This window comes from Podarcis muralis, chromosome 5, assembly GCF_964188315.1.
Source record: "Podarcis muralis chromosome 5, rPodMur119.hap1.1, whole genome shotgun sequence".
Classification (NCBI taxonomy): Eukaryota; Metazoa; Chordata; class Lepidosauria; order Squamata; family Lacertidae; genus Podarcis; species Podarcis muralis.
This window is the reverse complement of record NC_135659.1, coordinates 2,992,123-3,017,456: the sequence shown is the minus strand read 5'-3', so window position 1 is coordinate 3,017,456 and position 25,334 is coordinate 2,992,123. Positions and strand designations below refer to the sequence as shown.

General features: G+C 45.9%; 1 protein-coding gene across 6 annotated transcripts in view; it reads right to left on the bottom strand.

Annotated features, from left to right (window-relative positions):
* Nucleotides 1–22,031, bottom strand: part of RGS8 (regulator of G protein signaling 8) — a 44,380-nt gene extending 22,349 nt beyond the window's left edge. Inside the window, exons 1-2 of one of the 6 annotated variants that reach the window (XM_028732239.2) lie at nucleotides 21,625–22,031; nucleotides 4,941–4,999 (exon numbers count right to left, since the gene is read on the bottom strand). In XM_028732239.2, coding sequence (XP_028588072.2) covers nucleotides 4,941–4,999; nucleotides 21,625–21,990 — 425 coding nt within the window. In that variant the 5' untranslated portion in view covers nucleotides 21,991–22,031. Of the gene's footprint in view, nucleotides 1–4,940; nucleotides 5,000–5,229; nucleotides 7,538–21,624 lie in introns of those variants that run through there. The other 5 variants (XM_028732238.2, XM_028732242.2, XM_028732240.2 and 2 more) reach the window with 5 other exon arrangements.
* Nucleotides 22,032–25,334: the final 3,303 nt, after the last annotated feature.

Below are 25,334 nucleotides of genomic sequence, written 5' to 3'. Positions count from 1 at the left end.
TTATTTCTTTGTGGCATCAGAAGTGTTGCACCGCAGGCCATCTCCGTTTGTTAATTCCTTCCCCGACTGACTTGTGAGAGTGGCAAACACAGTTTCCAGGAGCCAGTACTTCAGGGAAGAAAGAGTAACCATGCTGGGCTCTGATACTGCAAATTGTAGTATTTTTTGCAAAAGGAGGGCAACTGTCCTCAACACAGCAAACTCTCTCACCTCCTGGAAGCGACAGCTGACCTTCCTTGTAGTTTTTCAGAACACAGAATTGGTAAGAAGCCTAGCAAGCTGTTCTCCCTTCCCCTGAGCATGGGTGAAGCCAGGATTTTTGTTAGCAGGGGCAGGCCTTTTGCTAGGGGAGGGCAGAACCTCAGTTTGCTATGTATTTTTTTTTTTATTTAGGGGGCAGCTGCGCATCCCTGCCCCCCCCCGGCTACGCCCATGCCCCTGGGTGGCCCATGGAGGAGACGCTGAGGGGTTGCAGTGCAATGTTGTTCAGCAAGCAAGGCAGTCTCAGCTCAGGACTGAACTGGATAAGGAGTTGGTTAGAACATGGTACTGATAACACCAAGGTTGCAGGTTTGAGCCCCACGTTGAGCAAAAAGATCCGTATATTCCAGGAGGTTGGACTAGATGGCCCTCAAGGTCCCTCCCAACTCCACAATTCTATGATTCTATGCCCTTGCTACTCCTTCGCATCAAGGTGAGGTTGCTGGGCAGGAACATGGAGAAGTTGGCTGGCATTTGAACTGGCCTGAGAATGAAATAACAGGAGGACTTGATGCCACATGAATGGATGCAGGTCCTTTAACAGCCTCAGTTGTTCGCATGCATGCACTGAGGAATCTGCCAGCAAGTCCCCCCACCTCCTGGGGCATTTATGCAGAACACACACAAGGTCAAAGGGAAAGAGATCGGAGCAAGAGTAGCAGGCCAATGCTAAATAGAGACCACCTCCCAATTTGCCCCTGAAAATACTCCCCATCAGCTCACATATGACTTTTACAACATGCCTCCTTTCATGTATTCAGTGGTCTTTGTTTGCCTGAGCTTGAATCTGGACTAAGGATTTTGAGCCCTTGTGTTCTGATTCAATACACGATATCCAATCACTGAATATTTCAGTCAAAACAAAGAAAATTCCTTCCAGTAGCACCTTAAAGGCCAACTAAGTGGTCTTTACTTAGTTGGTCTTTAAGGTGCTACTGGAAGGAATTTTCTTTGTTTTGACTATGGCAGACCAAAACGGCTACCTATCTGTAACTGAATATTTCAGTATTTGGGTCACTGCCATTGGCCCTTAAACTCTGAGTTATGATTCGCAGCTTGGAAGTTTAGGCAGCCAATCACGTTGAGAGTGGGAGTGGCCCAGTTGCTTTACCCCTGTTGTCCAGTTCTGTTAGTTCCAGTGCTTTTTTTTCTGGGGGGACGCAGAGGTACGCACACCCCTAAACATTTTGTGAATCTTTGTACTTTTGTCCATTTACTGTATTTATTTTCCCTGATTTGAACTATAAAATCATGATTTTGTTGAGTCAAAATGAGAGTACCCCTAAACATTTTTTTTAAGAAAAAAAGCACTGGTTAGTTCAATAAAGGTTCTTGCTGTTATCACTGTGTCTTGCTTCATGGGAACCACCCACACTTCAGCTCCCCTGTAGCATCTTGTTTTGTCTTAAGAGAACGAGGCTGGAAGTTTCCAATTCAAATCTTGCCTCACCCAAACTTCTTAGTGCAGCACCACACTTTTCTACATAAGAAAATGAGAGAGTTGCAAGGAGGAGAGTCTCGGCCAGACACCTAGCACAGAGCTCCTTAATGTTTTATATTTGTGTGGAAGTGAGAATTTTATCAAGCGCAGCTTTTCACCTCCTTGGATTTAAAGCCCTGTGGGTGGTTGCCCCACACAGGGCACTGAGCTGAGAGGGTACAAAACTGAGAAGATCCATTTGGAGACGCCAAATGTTGACCTTGCTCCAGGCACTATACAGTGGTACCTCGGGTTAAGAACTTAATTCTTTCTGGAGGTCCGTTTGTAACCTGAAACTGTTCTTAACCTGAAGCACCACTTTAGCTAATGGGGCCTCCTGCTGCCGCCGCGCCGCCGGAGCACAATTTCTGTTCTCATCCTGAAGCAACGTTCTTAACCTGAAGCACTATTTCTGGGTTAGCGGAGTCTGTAACCTGAAGCATATGTAACCTGAGGTACCACTGTATTACCAAAGATTAGCAAGGCCAGCCCCTGTTTGCATGTGGTTACCAAAGTGCTCAAGAGGAGAACACTGGGCACCTGTCAGGGATTGGAAATCTGCTCCACATGTTACTGGACTCCAATTCCTATCAGCCCCAGCCAGCATGATCAGCGTTGAAGAGACTTGAAGTCCCGTGGACCAAAAAACCCCAATTAAGAGTTAGGTTCATGCTACAGGTTGGAGTTAAAGAGGAGCCCAAATTGAAGGCAACTGCATCTGTGATCCTAAATAAGCCTTGTCTATCTCTCTGCCTCAGCCTCCTATCCGCAATTTGGGGGTTAATGGAAAGGAGAGGTGATGTTAAGGGCCAAGAGTAAGAAACAGGAAGACACCGGCTCAGGTGTCATCTCTGCCTCAAACACTTTCAGTGGCCTTAGGCAAGTTGCTCTTCTCTCAGCCTTGGCATTTCATAACATGGATGTAATATTCGCCCATCTTACAGGGCTGGTGTCCTTAGGACCTTTGGAATGATGTATACAAAGCACTGTGTAACCTTGAAATGTGTGACTTAAATGCTAAGGGTTGGTGCTGGCAGAGGAACATGGAGCAAATGGAGTGGGACAACTGTGTATGAATGAATGGTATTTGTTAGTTGCTTTTCTTACAAAATAACCCAAAGAGACATTACAACCAGTTAATAATAACAGTGAAAACCTAAAAACACAACTAGACAGATAAAAGGCAGGATTGCATGTCTCACTGCATTAAAAGATGCCACCTTTCAAATAAAGGCCCAGAAGCCAAGGCCTTGTGCCCAAAACTGGATAAAGGTGGTGCTGGGTGTGCCTCCCTGGGGAGAGCATTCCATAAGCATGGGGCCAACACTGAAAAGGCCCATTCTCAAGTTGCCTTCCTCCAAACCTCCCACATTGTTTTGCATAGCAAGGCAGTGGAGGTTTCGGATCAGAATTGTCTTTCTAGAGGGGCTGCCTTCCCAGGTTGACAGGCCCCATCTGGCCCTCACTTCCTTCTACAGCACCTACAGAAACCTCCTTCTCGGCCATTGGACCCACTATTGGTCTTGTCCACTCAATCCCCCAGATCCTGTCTTCAAATGCAGGAGAAGTCCTTAATTCACTGAGGGTTTGAGACCCATTGGCTACCCTCACCTGTGGCCGCTGTCACCTGCTGACAGCTTCTAGGAGCCACAGGTGAGAGGTGAGTGCAGAGTGAGAATCAAAGGTGGACAAACTACCCCAGAAGGAGCATGTCATGCACCCCACCAGAGGTACTACCCCTCCCCTAACACCCCGTGGAAACTAATAGAGACTGGAAAAATGGATGCAGTTATTAGGTAGATCTTACTTGGCGCTGCACAAGTGGAATCATCTGCAAAACAACTCTCCTTTTGTGCTTCAGCAGGAAGGATAAACATAAAGCAGATAGAAAAGACTGACAGTGCAGAGGCAAGGAGATGGGCCTGAAGGTCTTCAGAAATCCAAAGTAGGCAAGCAGGGACCAATCCCAGCATGCACTTAACAATCTGATTATGTACACACACACACACACACACACACACACACACACACACACGGCCTCTTCTCTTCTAACTAATGGAGGAGGGATTGCATTAAATGCCAGCAAGTGCATTCCTTTTAATCCTTATCCCAACCGTCTGCCTTGTGCTGTATTTTTGCTGAAATCAACCCCTGTAATTCCCTAAGCCCTTTTGAATTTCCTCATTAGCGCACTCTCAGCCCACCCACCCCATTGCCACATGAGGCTGCAGCACGTGAGGATGCTTTCCCTGGATCCCCCTGGCTACAGCTGCCCATGTGAGAAACTGGGTCCTCTGTTCCTCCCTGTCTTTGCGCTTGCACAGGCCTCTGTGGCCGAACAATAATTTGACCTTCCCTGTGCCGCAAAATCTTGGGACAGGGTGGTGGGCGGAGAATATAGCAGTTTTCAGACACCATAAACCTGCAAGCACATCAAAGTTTTGTCCTGGTGTTATCTGACCTCCTTTTGGGTGCATCTGATCTGGCCCACTCCCCTCCACAGTCTGTCTCCATCCTATCCGCCAAGGCACCTCCTGTCGATCAGGGCACAGGTGAAACCGCTCCAGTGTTTGTTTTAAATTCGCTTCCCTTCCTCCTGGATTCCAAAAGGGTTTTAGTCTATTCATGATTTCACAGTAACAGGCAAAAGCATTTGCGGCAAAGTCTCCCATCTGTCCCATTCCACCGCTATTCTTAACAACAACGGGGATGGCACAAAGGGTGGTTGTTGTTGTTTTATAAAAAGAGGTTGTTTATTTAGTAGGGAAAACCACCTGGGTGGTCCCATCTATTAGGCATTTGCTTTCCCCTATGAAGGAATCTCCTTTTCCCTTTGCAATAAAGGGAGCAGGTGCAAAGGCAACTCTTTCAAGTGCACCCAGGTGCAACTTTTGAGGTCTCGGATGGGGGAAGGGGTGGGGGGAGTCTCCCCATTATGTGACACCCAACTTGGACAAGAGGGTATTGCACCACCACCAAAGGCATCGTTTAATATATTTGGATGGGGGAAACTATGGGGGAAACAACAGCAAAGGACAAAACGGAAGAACAGAAATGTCTGTCTAAAAAAGGTGGTGGAGGGGGGGCAATGACAGTAAGAATGCCCATCAAATACAAACATTCAGGAGAGAGCAGACACATTCAACATGGATCGTGCACCCCAGACAGACAACCCTAGAGACCAAGCAAAGATACTCACTGCCTTTGCCCTGTCCTCGTGCTCTGGAGGTCTTTGCCAATTGTGTGGTCAGAGAGGCTCTATGGAGAGAAGAGAGCAATCTCTTAAGCTGGGAGCAAAACCCACAGACAGCGACACACCTCCCTGCCTCCCCCTCCCCCTATTTCCCTAAGCAACGGTTCTGCTGAAACCTCTCTGCATATCACATCCAGTAAACACTAAAGCAGCCTAACTGAGCAGGCTTGAGGTTTGGCTAGCACTGCAGAGCTGCTCACAACATTTCCATTGGTAGGATTTGAGAAGTGCCCACCTGATCGGAGCATTTTGAAGCATCCTCCTTCATCCTGCTCCTCCTTGTTAACCTGATGGCATTCAAATCCCTTTGCTTCTACAAAATTAAAGTAATCCACCACTCAGGGTACGCAGTAAATGTCTGATAAAACGTTTGCTGGGAGGATTCAGATGGGAGTCCCGTCCCCCCCGTAAACATCCATTTGGTCCTCGCTTCAGCAGTTAGAACAAAGCACTAGCCTGTATTTAAATAAGTATTTAAATAAGTCCTTGGTGGGTTTAGGATAGGATGGTAAATCCATGGAGGTTTCTGTGCAAGGCAGCTGGTGGAGTGGGGTTGAGGAAAAGAACATCAGCGAGTTTCATTAAAGAGCGCCAGTACCAGTGAAGTCAAATTGCATCTATTAAACAGCAAGGCGGGTTTCTTATTGGGAGCACTCGTGTGATAAATACACAGCCATTTTTTAAAAATAAAAAATGTGATTCAGAGTCAACTAAATAGAAATGTGTGAATTCCTCCTCAGTTCATCAGCCTGGGTGTGATCTCACACTTTCTTATGCTTCCTCTCACCTGACTCCCATCATCAGTCCAGATCTCCTGCCAGCTCAGGCACACCTCTGTCTCACTTCCTCTCACGCTCTTTTCCTCTAGAAGTGGAAGGAGCTTTGAAGGCCATCACATGCTGCCCTGTGCAATGAAGGGATTTCCCTAGTTGTAGCCCATGCCCAACAGAAGTCACCTGGGGCTTCTCACCATCTCAACTTGGTGGTCACATATTTATTGGGTGATAAATGAGTGGTGAACTTGGGTCCAAGGATAGTCACACTCAGGACCAGCCCTGCAGCAGATGTCCTCTTGGCCAGGGTCCCTGGGGTTAATTTCTAAAGCCAGAACTGTTGCCAGGATTCGGAGTGTAGCAAGCAGGAGGATACTTGATCAGGCAAAGGCAAAAATCCGGGATTCCTGTATTGACACCTTGACAAACATCAGGGTCAGCCACAACTTGACCGAGATCTTCTGGCTCTTGTGAAACCATTCAAAGTTGCATAGTGAAGGACCATACGGGTTCTATTGGCTTCAGAATGGTTCCACCCCCAGGCAGACCATTGCTTCAGCCTGACAAGACCTAGTTATACATACTCTCACTAGGTCAGGCCTGGGTAATAGTTTACTTTTAGGCTTTCCCTAGCTGGCCCACAGCTTCCTTACATCTGTCTGTAACCCATTTATTCCTCTGACTTTCTCTGCCACCTGTTTACATGACAAATAGATTTTAAACTGTCCAATGAACAGTATTTTTTTGACATACTTTTTTTTATTGGTTTGTATTTTGGTTAAAGAAGAAAATACTAGGTATAATAATAGATGGAGAATTCCCTGGATGGAAAGATCCAGGTTTGAGGCAAGAACTCTTTGGTGAGAGAACCACAGCAGAAACTTGAAATCATGAACAATGCAGCAAAGTAAAGTGTGGAAATATAGCCTCTTAGACATTTAAAAATTCCCCTTCCAAGTTGCTTCTAAAGTTCCCCACTCCCATCATCTCCAACTAGTAGGACCAGTCCTCAGGAATTATGGGAATTATAGTGCAAAAACAGCTGGAAGCCCGTGTTTGGGAAATGACCAGTGTTCCCAAGTTGTAAGTCACTTGAGGGGGCGCCCGGGAGGAACATGGTGGCTCAGCTGCCCTGCAAGCCCAGTGCTTCCCAGGGTGATCTGCCCCTCCCGAACCCCCCCAGCTACACCACTGCTGTGGCATGGGCCAAATGGCTCACACAAGAGCACAGGATCAAAAGATGGAAGACCCCATGCACACTCCTTCCTGCTTCCTTGGCAGTACTTCCAGAAGCTTCCAGAAGTGCAAAGGCAGTGGAGGCTATGCAGGCTGGTGTCACCTCTCCTGAGGCTGCAGAAGAGGAGGCCACAGAGAAAGATAAAAGGGGGCAAGGGAGGGGACAGGCAGGCGAGCGACAGGGTCAGTGGGATGGGGGGTGCCCTGATTTCCCCACCTGAAATGTTAATGGGGTGCAAATCCACTTCCAAAACAGAAAAAAACAACCACATATTTTTGTGATAAGAAAAGTGAAGGCAAAATGCCCTGGTGTAGGTTAATATAAACTGCATATGCAAATCAGAATGAACGCTTAATAAACAGCAATACTGTTTAACTTCATGCAAATTTGGTGCAAACAAATCTGGATGAATACTAAATAAACAGGTCATTTGAAAGAGCCTCGGTCTCTGCTGCTATGATTTGCATCCACAGATTAATTATTGTGACTGAATGCACTAAAAAACCCTTCTTTGATGTCCATGAAACTAGCTCCTAAAGAGAAGAAGAAGAAGAAGAGTTTGGATTTGATATCCCGCCTTTCACTCTCTTTAAGGAGTCTCAAAGCGGCTAACAATCTCCTTTCCCTTCCTCCCCCACAACAAACACTCTGTGAGGTGCGTGGGGCTGAGAGACTTCAGAGAAGTGTGACTGGCCCAAGGTCACCCAGCAGCTGCATGTGGAGGAGCCGAGACGGGAACCCGGTTCCCCAGATTACGTGACTACCGCTCTTAACCACTACACCACACTGTCTCTGAGTGTGGTAAATCATAGCAGGATTCCTGGTTTATCGTGTTTCACTATTCCTTTACAATCAAGTTATTTAGATAACCCATTCAAGACTGCAGAACCAGTTTGTTAGCCCAATAACTGGAAAAAAACCTATGAGCTGTAAGGTTGGTGAAAAGGTAGTATCCAAAAGCCTTTGGTGCCCTGCTGGTACAATTTTGTCTTCACCCCAAGTTAAAGGGGCTTCTGCTGCAGCTCAGAGCAATTGCTTCTTTCACATCCCTTGTAGCACCAATTTTTGTTTTCAGTCTGCTTTCTCCATCCTAGCTGATGTAAAGCCTTAGCTTTGCTTTTCCCATTCATAACTGATGAAGGGCACTGAATCACTTGTGTCATGTAGTCAATCCAGCAGAAGCGGGTCTGCCAAAAGACATCATCATAACCTTCTTTGCCTCTAGTAAAATAGCTATTGTCAAGTTGCTCTGTTTGTCACAGCCTTAAGCAGCTGTTTTTGCAGCAGTAACCCAACATTATTGGAGGGAAAGGATTCAATATTTCTCAGTTTGGCAGCTTACAGCGTTCCTGGCCATATATACACTAAGTGAAGCTGAAGCCTGGGAAAGCCTGGTAGCTCTTTGTATATCCTCTTTCAAAGCGGGGGACAGAGATGTGGCAGGCCGGTTCTGTCCATGCACCAGACTCAGGGTGCTTCCAGATGACCTCTTTACTGAGCATTCATTCTGATTTGTTTTCAAGGAGATGACATTGGCTCAGACCCTCCAAGTGTCCCTATTTTTCAGGGACATCCCTGATTTAGAGGTGCCGTCCAGGTTTCTGATTTGATCCCAGAATGTCCCACTTTTTCTTAGGATGTCCCTATTTTCATCGGAGAAATGTTTGAGGATATGTAATGAATGAGCATTAAGCAGCCAATGTTGTCAAATTAAATAGCCAGTGTGGGGAAGCCAGATGCTGCTGTGTCAGAGAGTCTCCTAATGAGGGATTATTCTGGCCAGTTTTTGTGGAATTCTATCTGCTGGGACGCGGGTGGCGCTGTGGGTAAAAGCCTCAGTGCCTAGGACTTGCCGATCGAAAGGTCGGCGGTTCGAATCCCCATGGCAGGGTGCGCTCCCGTCGCTCGGTCCCAGCGCCTGCCAACCTAGCAGTTCTAAAGCACCCCCGGGTGCAAGTAGATAAATAGGGACCGCTTACTAGCGGGAAGGTAAACGGCGTTCCATGTGCTGCGCTGGCTCGCCAGATGCAGCTTGTCACGCTGGCCACGTGACCCAGGAAGTGTCTGCGGACAGCGCTGGCTCCCGACCTATAGAGTGAGATGAGCACACAACCCTAGAGTCTGGCAAGACTGGCCCGTACGGGCAGGGGTACCTTTACCTTTACCTTTTATCTGCTAGTCACCTTTTATTTCTCTAGTGCAGAAAAACACCAGCACATCCTTGCTTCTTGCCGTCATTCCTCCAGTTTTTATTGTCATGACGTCCTTGCCGTGATGGTGTTTGAGCTAAGCACAGGGCTCCCCTTTCCCTCATAATCTCCTGGCTCTCCACTACTTCACATTGGCTCTCTGTGCCAATTCTTCTTGTTTATTTGCCTTTGTTTATATGTATATACACTTTATAAACTGGCTGCCCTATAACCTTTTTTTTTTTTTTTTTTTTTTTTGGCAGCATCCAAGGATGAAAACAAACAAAAGTAAATACAACTGGTGTAAACCCAGCAGCATAGTTTTTCAGAGTGTGGCCAAAGGTGCCTCCAAACTCTTACTATTTTCCATGAGGAATTCTCAGCCAACAGATTGTGTGGAAGAAGGGCCCAGAGTCATCTATCTCTGCTTCCCCCAAAAAACCTTCAGGAGGACTGTCTTGTTTTTCTGTGATAAGAAAAGCAGCAGAAATGTGTGCTGGAAAGTGTGGAATAACACTTGCTTCAACACCACGTCCTCTAACCTGCCCGCAACATAGTCTCCCATTGCAATGAAAATGTGGAGACCTTCACACAAACCCTTAAGCCATCACGGCTTCTCTATTTGTCATGCAGAATCCCAAATTCCCAATTGCAAGTTTTCCCCCACCCCAAAAAACCCAAAATCTTTTCCCACCTTTTCATCCATTGCTCCTTCCATCTCCTGGCCAGGGAAAGAGAGAAGCAGCAATCTACTTTGGGTTCTCATTTGCATGCTCTTACAAACTGCTTCGGGACGCGGGTGGCGCTGTGGGTTAAAGCCTCAGCGCCTAGGACTTGCCGATCAAAAGGTCGGCGGTTCGAATCCCCGCAGCGGGGTGCGCTCCCGTTGCTCGGTCCCAGCGCCTGCCAACCTAACAGTTCGAAAGCACCCCCAGGTGCAAGTAGATAAATAGGGACCGCTTACTGGCGGGAAGGTAAACGGCGTTCCGTGTGCTGCGCTGGCTCGCCAGATGCAGCTTGTCACGCTGGCCACGTGACCCGGAAGTGTCTCCGGACAGCGCTGGCCCCCGGCCTCTTGAGTGAGATGGGCGCACAACCCTAGAGTCTGTCAAGACTGGCCCGTACGGGCAGGGGTAGCTTTACCTTTTACCTTTACAAACTGCTCAGCAGCATCACACGGGACAAGGAGGGTCTGCTCTGCATCTAAACCTCTTAGGTCTCTGCCCAGTTTCTTTGCATTGCTGCCCTTCCTTTCATTGCCAGTTTTGTTTGGGAACCTGAAGTGTCACTGAGCTGCCACCCCCTGTGTATGTGTAGTGGCCATTTTCTCTTTGGCTCCTGCTTTGAGAGAGCTGAATCTGATCCTGCAGCCTTGCTCTCTCTGTGGCTTAAAATGAACTGGACTGGATTACTAGAGAGGAAAGGGATTTGAGGAGATGGGGAGGGGTCCTCCGAGGCAATAATGCCTCCCTCCAAAACCCCTTCCTGCCTGACTTCTCATGTGGATGGGGGGAAAGCAGTGGTCTTTCTCATGAGCTGAATTGATAGTGCCTTCTGAAATCTTGTTTTGTGCATTTGGGTGAGGGGGACTCCCAAAGCAGCTGAGGCAGGGGGTCCCGGGGAGGCGGGTGATGCCTATGTAGCTGATCCATTCAGAATTCACCACAGCACTAGGATGCTGCGGCTGTTTACACATTCCTAATTTGCTCAGAAGTTTGAAACATTAAATCGTGTCCTCCCTAAAAGAGAGCACGTGTTGCGGTGAGACCTGGAGACCAATCCCCTGTGTTGTGGGTGGGTAAAATTGGTAAGCCACCCGATTGGTAGGTCCCTTGATGTTGGGTTCAATCTGGCCAATGGGGCACAGTCCAAATGGATCAAGGGACCTATATATATGCATGCACGTGACCCAGAGCTTCCTCTTTTGGTGCGTGCATTGGAACACCTGCCCACCTCTCCCTACTTTTAGGGCTTGCACGCTTGACCTTGTTATGCCGTCATGTGTCTTCTGTCATTGGGACAGGGGCACGGCAGGAATTTTCCCCACTTGGCTGATGCCATTTGGGTTTCGCCTGCCGCACAGCAAATCGTTGCAACTTGTAAGGTTGCGGATAGGCTCTGGTTCAGGTGATAGGGATGGGAGAACACTCTCGCCATCCCTATGTGAAGGGTATTCCGTTAAAGGAATTCAGGGACTTGATGGTTTGGTCATCCCCTGAGAGGGGGTTGTGCCCGTGCCTGAGTCCAGGGGGACATCTGGGTGGCGGAGTTAGCCTGTTCCCGGCTTTCCACTTATCCAGCTGTTCACCCTTGGCTGACCTATGCTGGTACCTTGGGTCATCACTACCTGCATGGCAGGGTGCTAGTCGAACCAGAGCCTAAGCAACCAGTCACTTTCTGTAACCAATAAAGTTGTGGTCTAAATTCTGCCAAAAAACCAAGCCAAAATTTGAGTCAAGTGTGAATTTATTTAGAGGGGAGGTCTCTGGGTCTGAACACGCAAAAAATAAATAAATGGAAGTTTATATATCCCCAAACTCAAAGGTTTATATGTCCCTGGACCCTGAAATAAGCACTGGGATACTCCATATCACAACAATAATGGTTGTTCAAAGTTACCATGCTTCCAAAATACTCATCAATGCATATCACACAGCCTCCACACACACAGTTAGCTGTATTTGGGGTTTTCTTTCCCCCTCTAGTCTGTGCTTAAAGTAAGGTTACCAGTTGTCCCCGTTTCCTGGGGACAGTCCCCGAATTTACAAATCCGTCCCCTGACAAAAGCCACTGAATTCGACTGAAATTGAAAAGTGTCCCCGGATTCATTGAAAAAAATCTGGTAACCTTAGCTTAAATCCTGCAGTTTTGTGTGTTTCCTCCAATAGCTTTTGTACTTGACCAGGATGAAATGTTCAAGCAGTGATACTGATGTAGAATAGAATGTCCCTACTTCCATCTGATGAATGTTGGAGAGTATGCTACAGACAAATCAGAATAAATGCTCAATAAATGGGTCATCTAGAAGCACCCGAAGAATCAGGGCCATATACACTTGGTGCCAATCAACATTCTGTGCCCTGGAAATCTAATCTTCCATCAAGAAAATATGAATGCTTTCACTCATATGAATTATATACATCCAGCAAATATGCATTCCTTTGTTTCCTTTTCATAATTTATGCTGAGGAGAGAGAGGAATCCCTGCAGGGTGCTGAAGCCTCCTGAGCACCGGGAATCTCAGGTAATGCACTTCCAGGGGATCTGCCTGGTGGCAAATGGCAACCAAACAATTTTATATAGCATAATTGTAAATATTTTCAGGTATGAGATAGAGTATATCTTGCCCCCCAAACGCTGTGACTGCCTTTTTCCCAGTCCCCACTCTCAAAAATGTTCAGATCTTTTGTCATGCTATTCTTTCTCCCCAACCCTTTTCCATTGTTGATCCCAGTGGCAGCAAAAGCAGAGTCCCAAGGCAGGCATCAGAGATAAGCTGCCTACCAAACTGATATATTTATATAAGTATTGTTTTATTTATTCAGAATGTTTATAGGCTATGCTTCAGCAGTGCACTCAGAACAGCTAAATGTAAGATGATAAAGGCCACAATTTTAAAACAATGAATCATCACGAAACACAATAAAATAAGGCACAGCAGAGCCATAGAATGAGATAAAATGCTAGCATAAAACCGGAGTTGGCGTCAGGGGTGGCGTCAGGACTGGGCACCTGCCAAGGGATTCAGCAGGATCCCTCACCAACTGACCACCAGTCACTCACCTCACACATCCCCAGGCCACCAGATGTGTTTTAGTGATGGGTATGGCTGTGCTTTTGAATGGGAACTGACCCAGACACCTGCCATGTCTACCCAAAATGCAGTCCCCAGCCCAATGTTTGGTTGGTCATTGCATTTTTGGTAATTTAACATGGTGAACCCACCATAGGTCAGAGCCAAGCACCACCACCTACTACTATAACATAACTGTTGGTGGTGAGGTCAGTGACTGGCAAACAACAGGTTGAGAGGGTGTTGGTCTTAGGTTGGGAGCGACTAAAGTTCAGTGTCAGCCCTGCACAAAACCTCAGTCACATAAAAGCTCTGAAAGGTGCTCACTTTAAGCTCCCAGATTGTTCCTTTGAAGCCCTTCATCTGACATCATGTATGACACCAGGTGTAAGTTGGGTGGGCATGGCTTCCCCAAAACGGCCTTGTGGGCCTGCAGACCAGAGGTAATCCTACAGCTGTTATTGAACAACAACTGCTTAATAGGGGCAAGACCTGCTGGAGATGAGTTGCTGTGGTCATTAGATTCAGGTAGGTAGCCGTGTTGGTCTGACGCAGTCAAAATATATATATATAAATTGTCCAGTAGCACCTTAGAGACCAACTAAGTTTGTTCTTGGTATAAGCTTTCGTGTGCATGCTGGTATCTGAAGAAGTGTGCATGCACATGAAAGCTTACACCAATAACAAACTTAGTTGGTCTCTAAGGTGCTACTGGACAATTTTTATTTTATATCTTTAAATATTTTGACTGTGATCATTAGGTCTGACACTCCTGTGTTGATAGTGTTTTTTGCTAATAAAGAGTTAACTTCAACTTGCATGGTGTGATTTACTGCTGGCTCACGCCTGACAGGACCATTCCCAAGGAAGCGCACATACAGTGATTCCCCTTCCAACTCCTTGTTTGTAAGTGACTGGATTCTGAGGGAAGGAGAGGAATGGGAGAAGCCTCACACATGGCTTATGGGTAGAAAGGGATGAAGTTGGGGCAAGTGGGCATAGGCTTAGGCCTACTTCCCACTATGATGATAACCCTGAGTCTGGGCTATATCACTTCAGATGAAAAGTGAAAGATCACCTGACTGCATAAGTATACAGAAACCCCACACATAACCCACAATATGTAGAAAATGGGTGTGTTGCTGGACAAGTATTCAGTCCTATGATCCCTCTCTTATGGTCCAAGGTGGCACAGCCCAGGCATACACCTTTCCTGCCTCACTGAGGGCAAAATCAGAGACGGCATGTATGTGCCTGAAAGCAACCAGGGGGAGATTAAAACCAGGGTTGCAACAGTAGGGAAATGGCGCTTAATCCTTTCCCTCCATGCCATTTCCTTGATTTAACTGCCTCCCCAAAGAGCTGTTAGCTGCAGATGCCTACCTCTTTCCTACCCATGGAGAGCCATGGCAAAAAGCAGCAGGTGAGGGGGACTAAAACTGGAGAAATGCCATGAACCGCACTGCTCCAATGCCATGGCTCCCATCCCAAACCTTCTTCCCTCACTGGCTGCTTTCAAAGGCAGAATAGATGGTGGAAGAGCTGATCACAGATCTCCCAAAGAGCATCTACTTTGGCCCTGAGAACTGGGCTTCAGCAGTCAGGGAGACATGGGTCGGGTGGAGGCTGAATTTTATGTGCTGATTCCAAAAGGTAATATAAAACATGTTTTTCAAAAGTTTAATAAGCAAAATTATTTATATTTGAAGAACTCTATCGGGTCATGGTGTCCATCGCCTGATTGCTTTGACTTCCTGCCAGCAGGTTGTTAATGCAGAAGGTCGCCCACTGGGAAGCCCAGCTATGATTATGGGCTAATATTTTCCCTTTTATGTTTTCCCAGGTCAGGGTTGCATTAAATCGGGAACAAAACAGTGCCCATGTGTTGATACAGGCACTGTGGCAAATGTGATTAAATGGAGAATAAAGAGAATTGCATTTCACAAGGGCCAATATTTTTAAAAGCCTCTTTTGAGGCAAGAGGAGAGGGTTATGGAAAATTCCTGCTCAAATGACCACAGAGCTTTCCAAGGGCGGGGAGCTGTTTATCCTCGCAGATGTGATGAGGCAGCTTCTATGGGAGAGCTTTTAATAACACAAGCATTTTTGACATTAGGCTTGAATGTCATCCAAATATTTTAAAAATTTCTTTAAGAGATAAATTTAAAGTAAGAGGCGATAGATTTACAGTGTGTTATAATCTAAGAGAAAATGTTATGAAAATGCTCTACCGGTGGCACCTTACCCCGGCCAAACTGGCCAAACTGTATAAGAATAGATCTGAAATTTGTTGGAGATGTAAAAAGGGGAGAGGTTCATATATGCATATGTGGCGGGAATGTGAAAAAATTAAAGAGTTTTGGGATATTGTATACAATGAATTAAAAAAAGATAGTCAAATTCCCATTCACAAAAAGACCGGAGGCCTTTCTATTAGGGATAACATCAAATGAAATTAAGAAAGAAGTAAGACCACTTTTTATGTACACAACATCTTCTGCCAGGATTCTGGTTGCAACGAATTGGAAGAGTGAAATTACACCTACAAAGTTAGAATGGCAGTTAAAATGGCAGAATACATCCAATTGAAAATAATGACGGGGACAGTTAGAGGGTACTCAATGCAGAAGTGAATAAAGAATGGATAGTATTTAAAGAATATCTGAAAACCTATTATGATAGCAAAAACCTCCTAACTCTTGTAATGTACAGATAATAAACCCAAGAATATCTCTTTGAATGAAATAAAGGAAACAAAGTATAATAATATGATACTGTGTAAAATTAACAAATGAGATTCTGTTTCTTGAGAATAATCAGAAGTTTAATTTATCCTTCTTGTTTTCGTTCTTTATTTTTATTTTCTTCTTTCTTTTTCATTGTATTTTTCTTTTTTTGTGTAATGTTTGTGCATAAGCTGTAATATGGCAATATTGTTGTGTAAATATGTGTTGAATGTTGAATAAAGATTCATTTGCTCGCAAGTGGCTCATAGCTTGCGCCTGGTGAATTTTGAATACAGGCTGGGGGGGGGGGAGGCATCACATGTTGGCCTCACTCCCCCTCCCGTGTGACAAGCCAGGGTAGAGCCCGTGGGCTCTGTGGCAAAGTCCTCTTGCAGCCCACTTGGTATGAGAAGTTGGACCACCCTGGTCTAAATATTCTTGAAATGCAGTACTTGGCAAATAGCTACGTTCTCACCCCTGAATGAAAGAAGAACAGGAGATGTCCCTGCAAGCTGCACATGACACGTAGTGTGATCCTCAGCTTCCCCCAGCGGCAAAACCTGGATCTCAAATCCAGGTCTTCCCCATCTGAAAAGCAGTGAGTAGCAGCAGTGAAGATGATAAATGGAAAAGCCCTCCACCTTTTTAGGGCATCCCCCTTTGAGAATTGGGGGTGCCCTATTGAAGGAGAGTAGCTAAGCTTCATGGGGACAAATGTGTTGATGGGTTTGCTTGGAGAGAAGGGAATGTGAGTGGAACAGAGCAAGGGCAGGGCAGAGGCAGAGCCTGACTTTCAGCTGCCGAGTACAATAACATTAACCTCTTCCCACAGCTTGCCAGACTCATGTTGCTGCTGCGGCTGTCAATACATCAATGTCTGTAATGCACCCTCCTTGGGAGAAAAATGGAGCTTGTTGTGAAACATCTGAAAGATCTTAAACTCGCGGGGGGGGGGGGGGTTATAACCAAAGAACAGACATTTCTTAAGCTCACAACCTACTGGAAGTCCTCAAGCTGCAGTCATAAATGCACTATTTAGATGCTGCCATTGGAAGGAAGGAAGGAAGGAAGGAAGGAAGGAAGGAAGGAAGGAAGGAAGGAAGGAAGAGACTGCAAGGTTGTTCCCTCCAGCCATTTAAATAATAAAAAAATGAATGGATTAATGAACAGTTTTTGTACTGAACGACCCAAACTCATGAGGCTCAAGCCTAGATCCACCAAAAATTGCTGGGTTCTGCCCCACAGCTGATTTCATAATGTTCTAGCAAATTGCATTAACTGTTGCACCTTATTTTAAGACAATGCACAATACCCAGTGGTTTTTTTACTAAAAATATGTTTAGGGGTACTCTTATTTTCCTACTCATATTGAAATTTTGAACAAGAAAGCTAAAAGTGAGCAGGGGGTGAGGAAGTGGAAATGAATAAAAGCAACCACCACATGCACACCACACATCCAGCAAGAGTGGGGGGGGGAGGGGCTTTAATTGAAGTTTTCACAAATCTAATGAAAAACAAAACAAATGGAATGAAAGCAAATAACTGAAGTCGGTGCCGTTTGTTGCAGGCACCAAATAAATGACACAAAAAGCCTGCAGCTGAACTGAAGGGGAGTGAATGACCCTGAACATTCATGAAAGTTTGCAAATCAAGATTAAAAAATAAATGCAAACTGGAAGGGAAATAGCACAATTAAAACAAATAGATTGAATGCATTGAAGTTTGTTGATGGTACCAAATCAAAGGATCTCTCCAAACTGGAGATGGTAAATGTGATTCAGTGTAAGCAAGGGTAAAGTGAGGTGAATGGGGATAAAAAAATTATAAACTGTGCACACATAACATTTGATAACAGGATCAATGGAGACCAAATATTTCTGAATTTCTATGGAGTCAATGCACAATCTAGATCTATTGCATAGTTTTTGCTCCTGGAAAGCACTTCTTGAGAATCTGGATTTGTTCTGAAAACAAAAGTTCATTGCAGCTTGATTCTGTGTTACCCCACAGTGCATCCATTTGAAAGCACATGAAAACATATATAGGCAACTCTGGCAAAGTGTGTGTCTGTGTGTGCACACATCCACACCAGCCCAATGAAATTGTGGGTGGGTGTATACCAAGATTGCAACTTCTAACACTTCCTTCTTTATTCATCTGGGGTATGTGCAGAAAGAGAAAAATATGATAACCTAACCAAGGGGAGGATTTTCAAATGGGTATCATGTAACCACATCAATTTTTGTGGACAGAACGATTTTCAATCAATTTAGATTTAAAGCAGCATGTTGCAGATGAGCAAGAATGATTCCGGATTAATAAAAGGCATTTTTGTACTAGAAACAGGTTAGTGTGTGTGTGGCCCTAATTTCTCATGGGGTCTGAACTGGTGACGACTGACCAGGAATGAGACCTTGTGGTCATAGTGGATGGCTCAATTAAGATGCCACGCTAGGGATAATTAAGAAAGGAATTGAAAATTAAGACTGCCAGCCATCATAATGCCATTATGCAAATCTATGATGCGACCACACATCAAAGAACTCTGTACAATTCTGGTCCCCTCAGCTCAAAGAGGACATTACAGTGGTGGAAAAGGCTCAGAGGAGGGCAACCGAAATAATGAAAGGAGCAAAGTGACTCCTCTACAAGAAAAGGTTACAACATAGGGAATTTTCAGAGAGATATTGCTGGAACTCAGGAGCATCCAGTGAAGCTGAATGTTGGAAGATTCAGGAGAGGCAAAAGAAAGCACGTCTCCACACACTGTATAGCGACACTATGGATTTCACTCCCACAAGAGCTAGTGGTGGCCACTTTAGAATTCTCTTTAAAAGAGAAGTCCAGGCTAGGGATTCTTAGGAAAGGAACTGAAAATAAAATCCGCCAGGATAATAATGCTGTTACAAATTGTCACCTCAAAAAGGATATTGTACAGCTAGAAAAAGTGCAGAAAAGGGCGAACAAAACAAGGGGGTGGAGCAGTGCCCGGAGGAGTAAAGGGTCCATTGTTTTGGAAAAGAATGTTTAAGTAGGAGCATGAGAAAGGTGTGTGGAATTACACAGGGCATGGGGAAAGAGGGCAGAGAGGGGCTTCTCTTCCTCTCATCATCTAAGAACCAGGAGTCATCTAGCCAAACTGAACGGTGGAAGATTCAGGACAGACAAAAGGAATGGAATCATAAAATTATAGAGTTGGAAGGGATTTGCTCCTTCCCACCCCCCATGGCTAAGCCAATGGCAAGGAATATTTATTCATTATTATTACTTTATTTCAATAATTTATATACTGCGTTACACTATGGTTTCTAAGTGGTGTACAAAAGAGCCACAAAGGAGAAAAAATATTATTAATAATAATTAGAGAGAGAGAGTCTTCATCAGATACCTAAAGTTTGGTTTGCAAGACTGTTTTGGCCAAGGCATGGTCACCTGCTCTATACCCAAAATCATATATGAAGTCAGCTGTGGGGCGGATAAAGACATAGAGGGGCCAAAAGAGGTTGCAGGCACCACCAGCCAGCTGACCGGCAACAGATGGTTGGAGTTTGCGCAGTGCCATGTGCTCTGAAGCCCTAACATCAGCTGGTTGTCAGGGCTTGATTGTTGGGGCTTCCATCCACACAGTGAATCTGAAAATGGGTACCTTGACAAAATTGTGATGTCAGGTAGGACCCCCCCACACACATCTGCCAGACCTTACCCATGGGCTGGAGGAAGTAACCCAGGTCAGTTTCCCCCACTCCCGGCCTCAATATGGCATTAGCTAGCACAAGATGGTTGCCATAGAAGTGGCCAACAAATTGAACAGCTTCAAAAAGGGACTGGACATTTTCAATTGTATTTATTTATTCAATTTCTATACCACCCTACATCTGAGGAACACAAGGCGGTTTACAATCTAAAACCACAAAAATATATAATATAGTAACAAACAAAAACAATACCCCCACCCCCACCCCAGTTTAAAATTGCCTAATTATGGGAGAAGAGGGATGTTTTTGCCTGGTGCCTAAATATATGCAATGAAGGTGCCAGGGCAGTCTCCCTGGGGAGAGCATTCCACAAAAGGGGAGCCACTCTAGAAAAGACCCGTTCTTGGGCTGCCCCCCTCCAGACCTCTCATGGAGGAGGCACATGAAGAAGAGCCTCAGATGATGACTGCAGTTTGTATGGCGAGAGGGGATCCTTGAGGTATTGCAGTCCTGAACCATTTAAGGCTTTATAGGTCAACACCAGCACTTCCATGGCGTATAAGACTATTGATGGCTGCCAGTCATGTTGGCTCTATTACCTCCAGTATCAGATGCAGTATGCAGATACCTCAAGCAGGAGAGCAATGCTGTACTCATCCCCTGCATGCAGGGCTCCTCTAATACTCTTATGTAAGAGATGAAGTGTTTGTCTCCCGTTTTCTTTATCTCAGGGAATTCACTGACAGTCATGGAGAACTCAGGCGCCCAGCATAGTCCAGTCTCTTCATGGGCAAAAGACGCCTTTGGGCTCCATTCCTTGATTACACGACACAGTATTTGGGTGTGGACGGCCCGTTATCAAGAGAGGGTTGTACTTGTTGTCATTGTTGTTTTCAAAGAGCAGGAGTCTTGATTATGAGGGTGAACAGGATTGCTCAATTGCTTTCTGGTAACTTTAACAGTTGCAACATGAATACTGGAAATTCACCCAATGAAGCTTTTCTCAGCATGAAGATGGAAGTGGTGGGGGAAATTTACCCTGCTGAATTCCTGCTTGTCACCCACTCTTAAAGACACAAGAACCCTGTAATTCAAAATTAGCAACCCTGCATGTGAGGAAGCCATAAAATTAGGAACAGATGCAGCATATTTGGTGGCCAGTCTCTCAGTGGCGTAGCGTGGGGGGTGCAGGGGGGGCCGGCTGCACCGGGCGCAACATCTGGGGTTAGGGCAAATCCACAGGTTAGGGGGCGCAAATCCACGGGTTAGGGGGCGCAAATTACTTGCCTTGACCCGGGTGCTGACAACCCACGCTACGCCACTGCAGTCTCTTCCCTGCCACTGATTTGGGGAAGAAATGTGTCTGTCTTGGTTCTTTCGGCCATGGATATCCATGCAACATTTGCCAGTCACCTATGATCTAAGGCACTAAAGAAGCAGCCTGCTCAGTGATTTAGCCTCGCCAGCACCTTCCAGTCAGTCTTCTACTTCCTTTTATCTGCAAGCTGTCACTGTCCCTTGGTGAACTGCCACTGATTCTGCAGCCCACTTGCCTTTCATTCAACAATTTAAAAAAAGAGAAATGAGGGAGGAGAAGCCAAATCTATGCTGCTGCTGCTGCTGCTGCTGCTGCTGCTGCTGCTGCTGCTAATCACTCCCATTTATCGCAGCAGCAGCAGCCAGGCAGGGGAAAAACAATCTGTCTGTAACTTGTAGAGCTCACTGTCATTCTTGGGGTTTTCTAGTACTGTGTTAATCCTACTCCTCTTATTTTTTTTAGCAATTTTTTGAAAACCTGCGGTTCACCTACCACCACAGATACTTCCCAGAAAAGCAGTATAATTTGGGGCCGTGTATGCTATCAGCTCTGAAGAAGAGGTGTGAGGGGATTTGTGCATGAGCAGGACTGTCCTTGGCAAATGAGCATCTCTCTCTCTCTCTCCTTCAGTCATCCTGGAGAGGCTACACACCAATTAACATACTGAGAGGAAATCCACTAAAGTGATCGTAATGGAGGGTGACAGCTGAAGAAGGCCCATGCACCCCTCCCTTACCCACCCATTCAGGCCCACTGCCCCACAGAAATTGGTGAGAGGCCAACATCCCCAAATGCCACCGCTGAGGAGATTACATTTGACCAAGAGGTCTGCCGCCCTCTTGCAAAGGCCGCCACACCAGGCAGCTTCCTTGTCACAACCACAAGCACCCACCTCCTACCTGTCTCTTAGCGGTCCGCACTGCAGAGGCTGCTTGGGTTGGGCTGGCGCTGGGTGGGCACGGCTCACTGAGGCCCTGGACGACAGAGACTGCGGCCTCCCGGTACATCGGAGAGCTTGAAGGGTGGCCAGCCTGACCACTGCTCTGTCTATGGCAGCCTCGGGAGCATGCTGCTGAGTTTGGCTTCTTAGCTCTGCGGCTCCTGGAGAAGAGCTGGTGGAAAAGGAGGGAGGTGGGGGGACGAAAGAAAGAGAGCAGGGAGAGGCGACAGAGTGAGGATGCTCCCTCAGATGTGTGCACAGAGAATTGAAATGCACAAGAGGACTGGGCAGGATAGCACAGGCTCACAGCCTGACTCGTTCTCATTATTCCAGCAGACTGACTCCCGCCTGCCTGAGGCTCACTCCCGCAAAATTCAGCCGTTTCAAGTGCACAATGTTTAGAAGAGGGAGGGTAGGCTCGTCCCAAAAGGATCACTGAATTGCACGCAGGGTGTGGGGGTGAGTTGGAGGGTTTCACCTTCCTGTTTGCTGGGATTTCAAGTCCAGCTTTGCCAGAAAAGCAAAAAGGTACATAAGCAAACAGAGATGCTTTGATTTATGTTTCTAGGCTGGCTGTTCCATGGCTGCTGGATTATCCCTTTGTGTGAGCAGGAGGAGGAATTCACACCCTGCTTCTCCCCAGAACAGCCGGGAGAATAATCTGGGCTGCATGGATGCTCAAGACCAGTGCGTGCTGTCAGCACCAGCCTCAGGCATCTAATTAAAACAGTGTTTCATAGGAATCTGGCCTTATATTGAAGCAGAATATTGTCTATATGACCCAGATTTGTCTGTTTCAGCTAGCAGCTCCAAGGTCTCAATCAGGGGTCCGCCCAGCCCAGTGGTTCTCAAACTGTTTTCTCTTCACCACACTTTCAGAATAAAAATTTGCTTGCACCAAAAATTTAATTGATAAGAAATACATTGGAAAACAAAAAAGAAACGATCCTAGCAGTGCTTGATTTATAACACGGAACACAACTACTTTATAATATGATCATGGGGCAGCCAGAAAGTAGGAAACAATGCAGCTACGTAAAAACATGCATCATTCCCAAAATATAAACGAGCCTCTTACATACAGTGAGGGGGGGAAGTATTTGATCCCCTGCTAAATTTGCCCGTTTGCCCTCTGACGAAGAAATGACCAGTCCATAATTTTAATGGTAGGTTTACTGTATCTGTGAGAAACAGAATAACAACAGGGAAAACCCCCCAGAAGACAAAAGTCAGAGATTGATGTGCATTATAATGAGTGAAATAAGTATTTGATCCCTTTGCAAAAGATGACTTGGTGGCAAAATCCTTGTTGGCAATTACAGAGGTCAGACGTTTCTTGTAGGTGGCCACTAGGTTTGCACACATCTCAGGAGGCATTTTGTCCCACTCCTCTTTGCAGATCCTCTCCAAGTCAGTAAGATTTTGAGGGTGATGTGTAGCTCCCTCCACAGATTTTTGATGGGATTAAGGTCTGGAGACTGGCTAGGCCACTCCAGGACCTTATTGTGCTTCTTCTTGAGCCACTCCTTTGTTGCCTTGGCCGTGTGTTTGGGGTCATTGTCATGCTGGAATGCCCATCCTCGACCCATTTTCAATGCCCTGGCTGAGGGAAGGAGGTGCTCACCCAAGATTTGACGATACATGGTCCCGTCCATCGTCCCTTCGATGAGGTGAAGGTGTCCTGTCCCCTTAGCAGAAAAACACCCCCAAAGCATAATATGTCCCCCTCCATGTTTGACGGTGGGGATGGTGTTCTTGGGGTCGTAGGCAGCATTCCTCCTCCTCCTTTTGGAGTTGATGCCAAAGAGCTCGATTTTGGTCTCATTTGACCACAACACGGGCCTGTACATGTGCTGTCTTGAGCAAGGGGACCTTGCGGGCTCTGCAAGATCTCAGTCCTTCACAGCATAGAGTGTTACCAACTGTTTTTAGAGTGAATATGGTCCCAGCAGAGACATCACCTTGCCAACAAAGGTCTGTATAGTTAAAGCTATGGTTTTCCCAGTAGTAATGTATGGAAGTGAGAGCTGGACCATAAAGAAGGCTGATCGCCGAAGAATGGATGCTTTTGTATTATGGTGCTGGAGGAGACTCTTGAGAGTCCCATGGACTGCAAGAAGATCAAACCTCTCCATTCTGAAGGAAATCAGCCCTGAGTGCTCACTGGAAGGACAGATCCTGAAGCTGAGACTCCAATACTTTGGCCACCTCATGAGAAGAGAAGACTCCCTGGAAAAGACCTTGATGTTGGGAAAGATGGAGGGCACAAGGAGAAGGGGACGACAGAGGACGATATGGTTGGATAGTGTTTTCGAAGCTACCAGCATGAATTTGACTAAACTGCGGGAGGCAGTGGAAGACAGAAGTGCCTGGCGTGCTCTGGTCCAGGGGGTCACGAAGAGTCGGACACGACTAAACAACAACAACATGGTCCCAGCTGCCCTGAGATCATTGACAAGTTCCCCCCATGTAGTTCTGGGCTGCTTCATCACCGTTCTCCTGATCATTGCAACTCCACAAGATGAGATCTTGCATGGATCCCCAGACCGAGGGAGGTTGACAGTTATTTTGTGTTTCTTCCATTTGTTAATTATTGCACCAACTGTTGTCACCTTGTCACCAAGCTGCTTGGCAATAGGCTTGTAGCCCAGTCCAGCCTTGTGCAGGGCTACAGTCTTGTCCCTGACATCCTTGGACAGCTCTTTGGTCTTGGTCATGGTGGCTAGTTTGGAATCTGCTGGATTGATTGCTTCTGTTGACAGGTGTCTTCTGTACAGGTACTGTAAGGAGCTGGGATTACAGGTACGACCTCTCCCTTACAGCAGGTGCTTCTAATCTCAGCTCCTTACAAAGAGTGAAGATACCAGGTAGCCCGACATCTGACTGGTTGATAGGGGATCAAATACTTATTGCACTCATTATAATACACATCAATCTCTGACCTTTGTCTTCTGGCTTTCTGGGGGTTTTCCTGTTGTTATTCTGTCTCTCGCAGCTACAATAAACCTACCATTAAAATTATGGACTGGTCATTTCTTCATCAGATGGCAAATTGAAAACTTGCACTTTGCTTCAAACTTGACCATGATGTGCAGTAAAATTGTATTTGTAATCTCACCAAGAGTTGAAGGAGCATCATGCAATTCTTGGCTGACAGCCATGTCATCAAAGATCACTGCACCATTTTCTGCAGCTTGGTCAACAAGGTCATCTTTTATTTGGACATAAGATCAAGAGGATACAATGTGTTGCTTTTTGCCAGAGGGCTGTCAGTATCAGCTCTGTTGTATACAGTCCAAAGAACAAGATTTTATGTTCAAGTTTAAATTTGATCAGCTGCATCAATAGTTTGTTTCCTAATACAGTGGTACCTCAGGTTAATTACTTAATTTGTTCCAGAGGTCCGTTCTTAACCTGAAACTCTTCTTAACCTGAAGCACCACTTTAGCTGCTGCTACGCGACCAGAGCACGATTTCTCATCCTGAAGCAAAGTTCTTAACCCAAGGTACTATTTCTGGGTTAGCGGAGTCTGTAACCTGAAGCGTATGTAACCCGAGGTACCACTGTACTGTAAATAATAGATGTCTGTATTGTTGATGCTTCAATTACTAGAAGGTAATGGATATAGATTTCTTTTAAAGACTCTATTTAGTTTGTTAGACCACTAA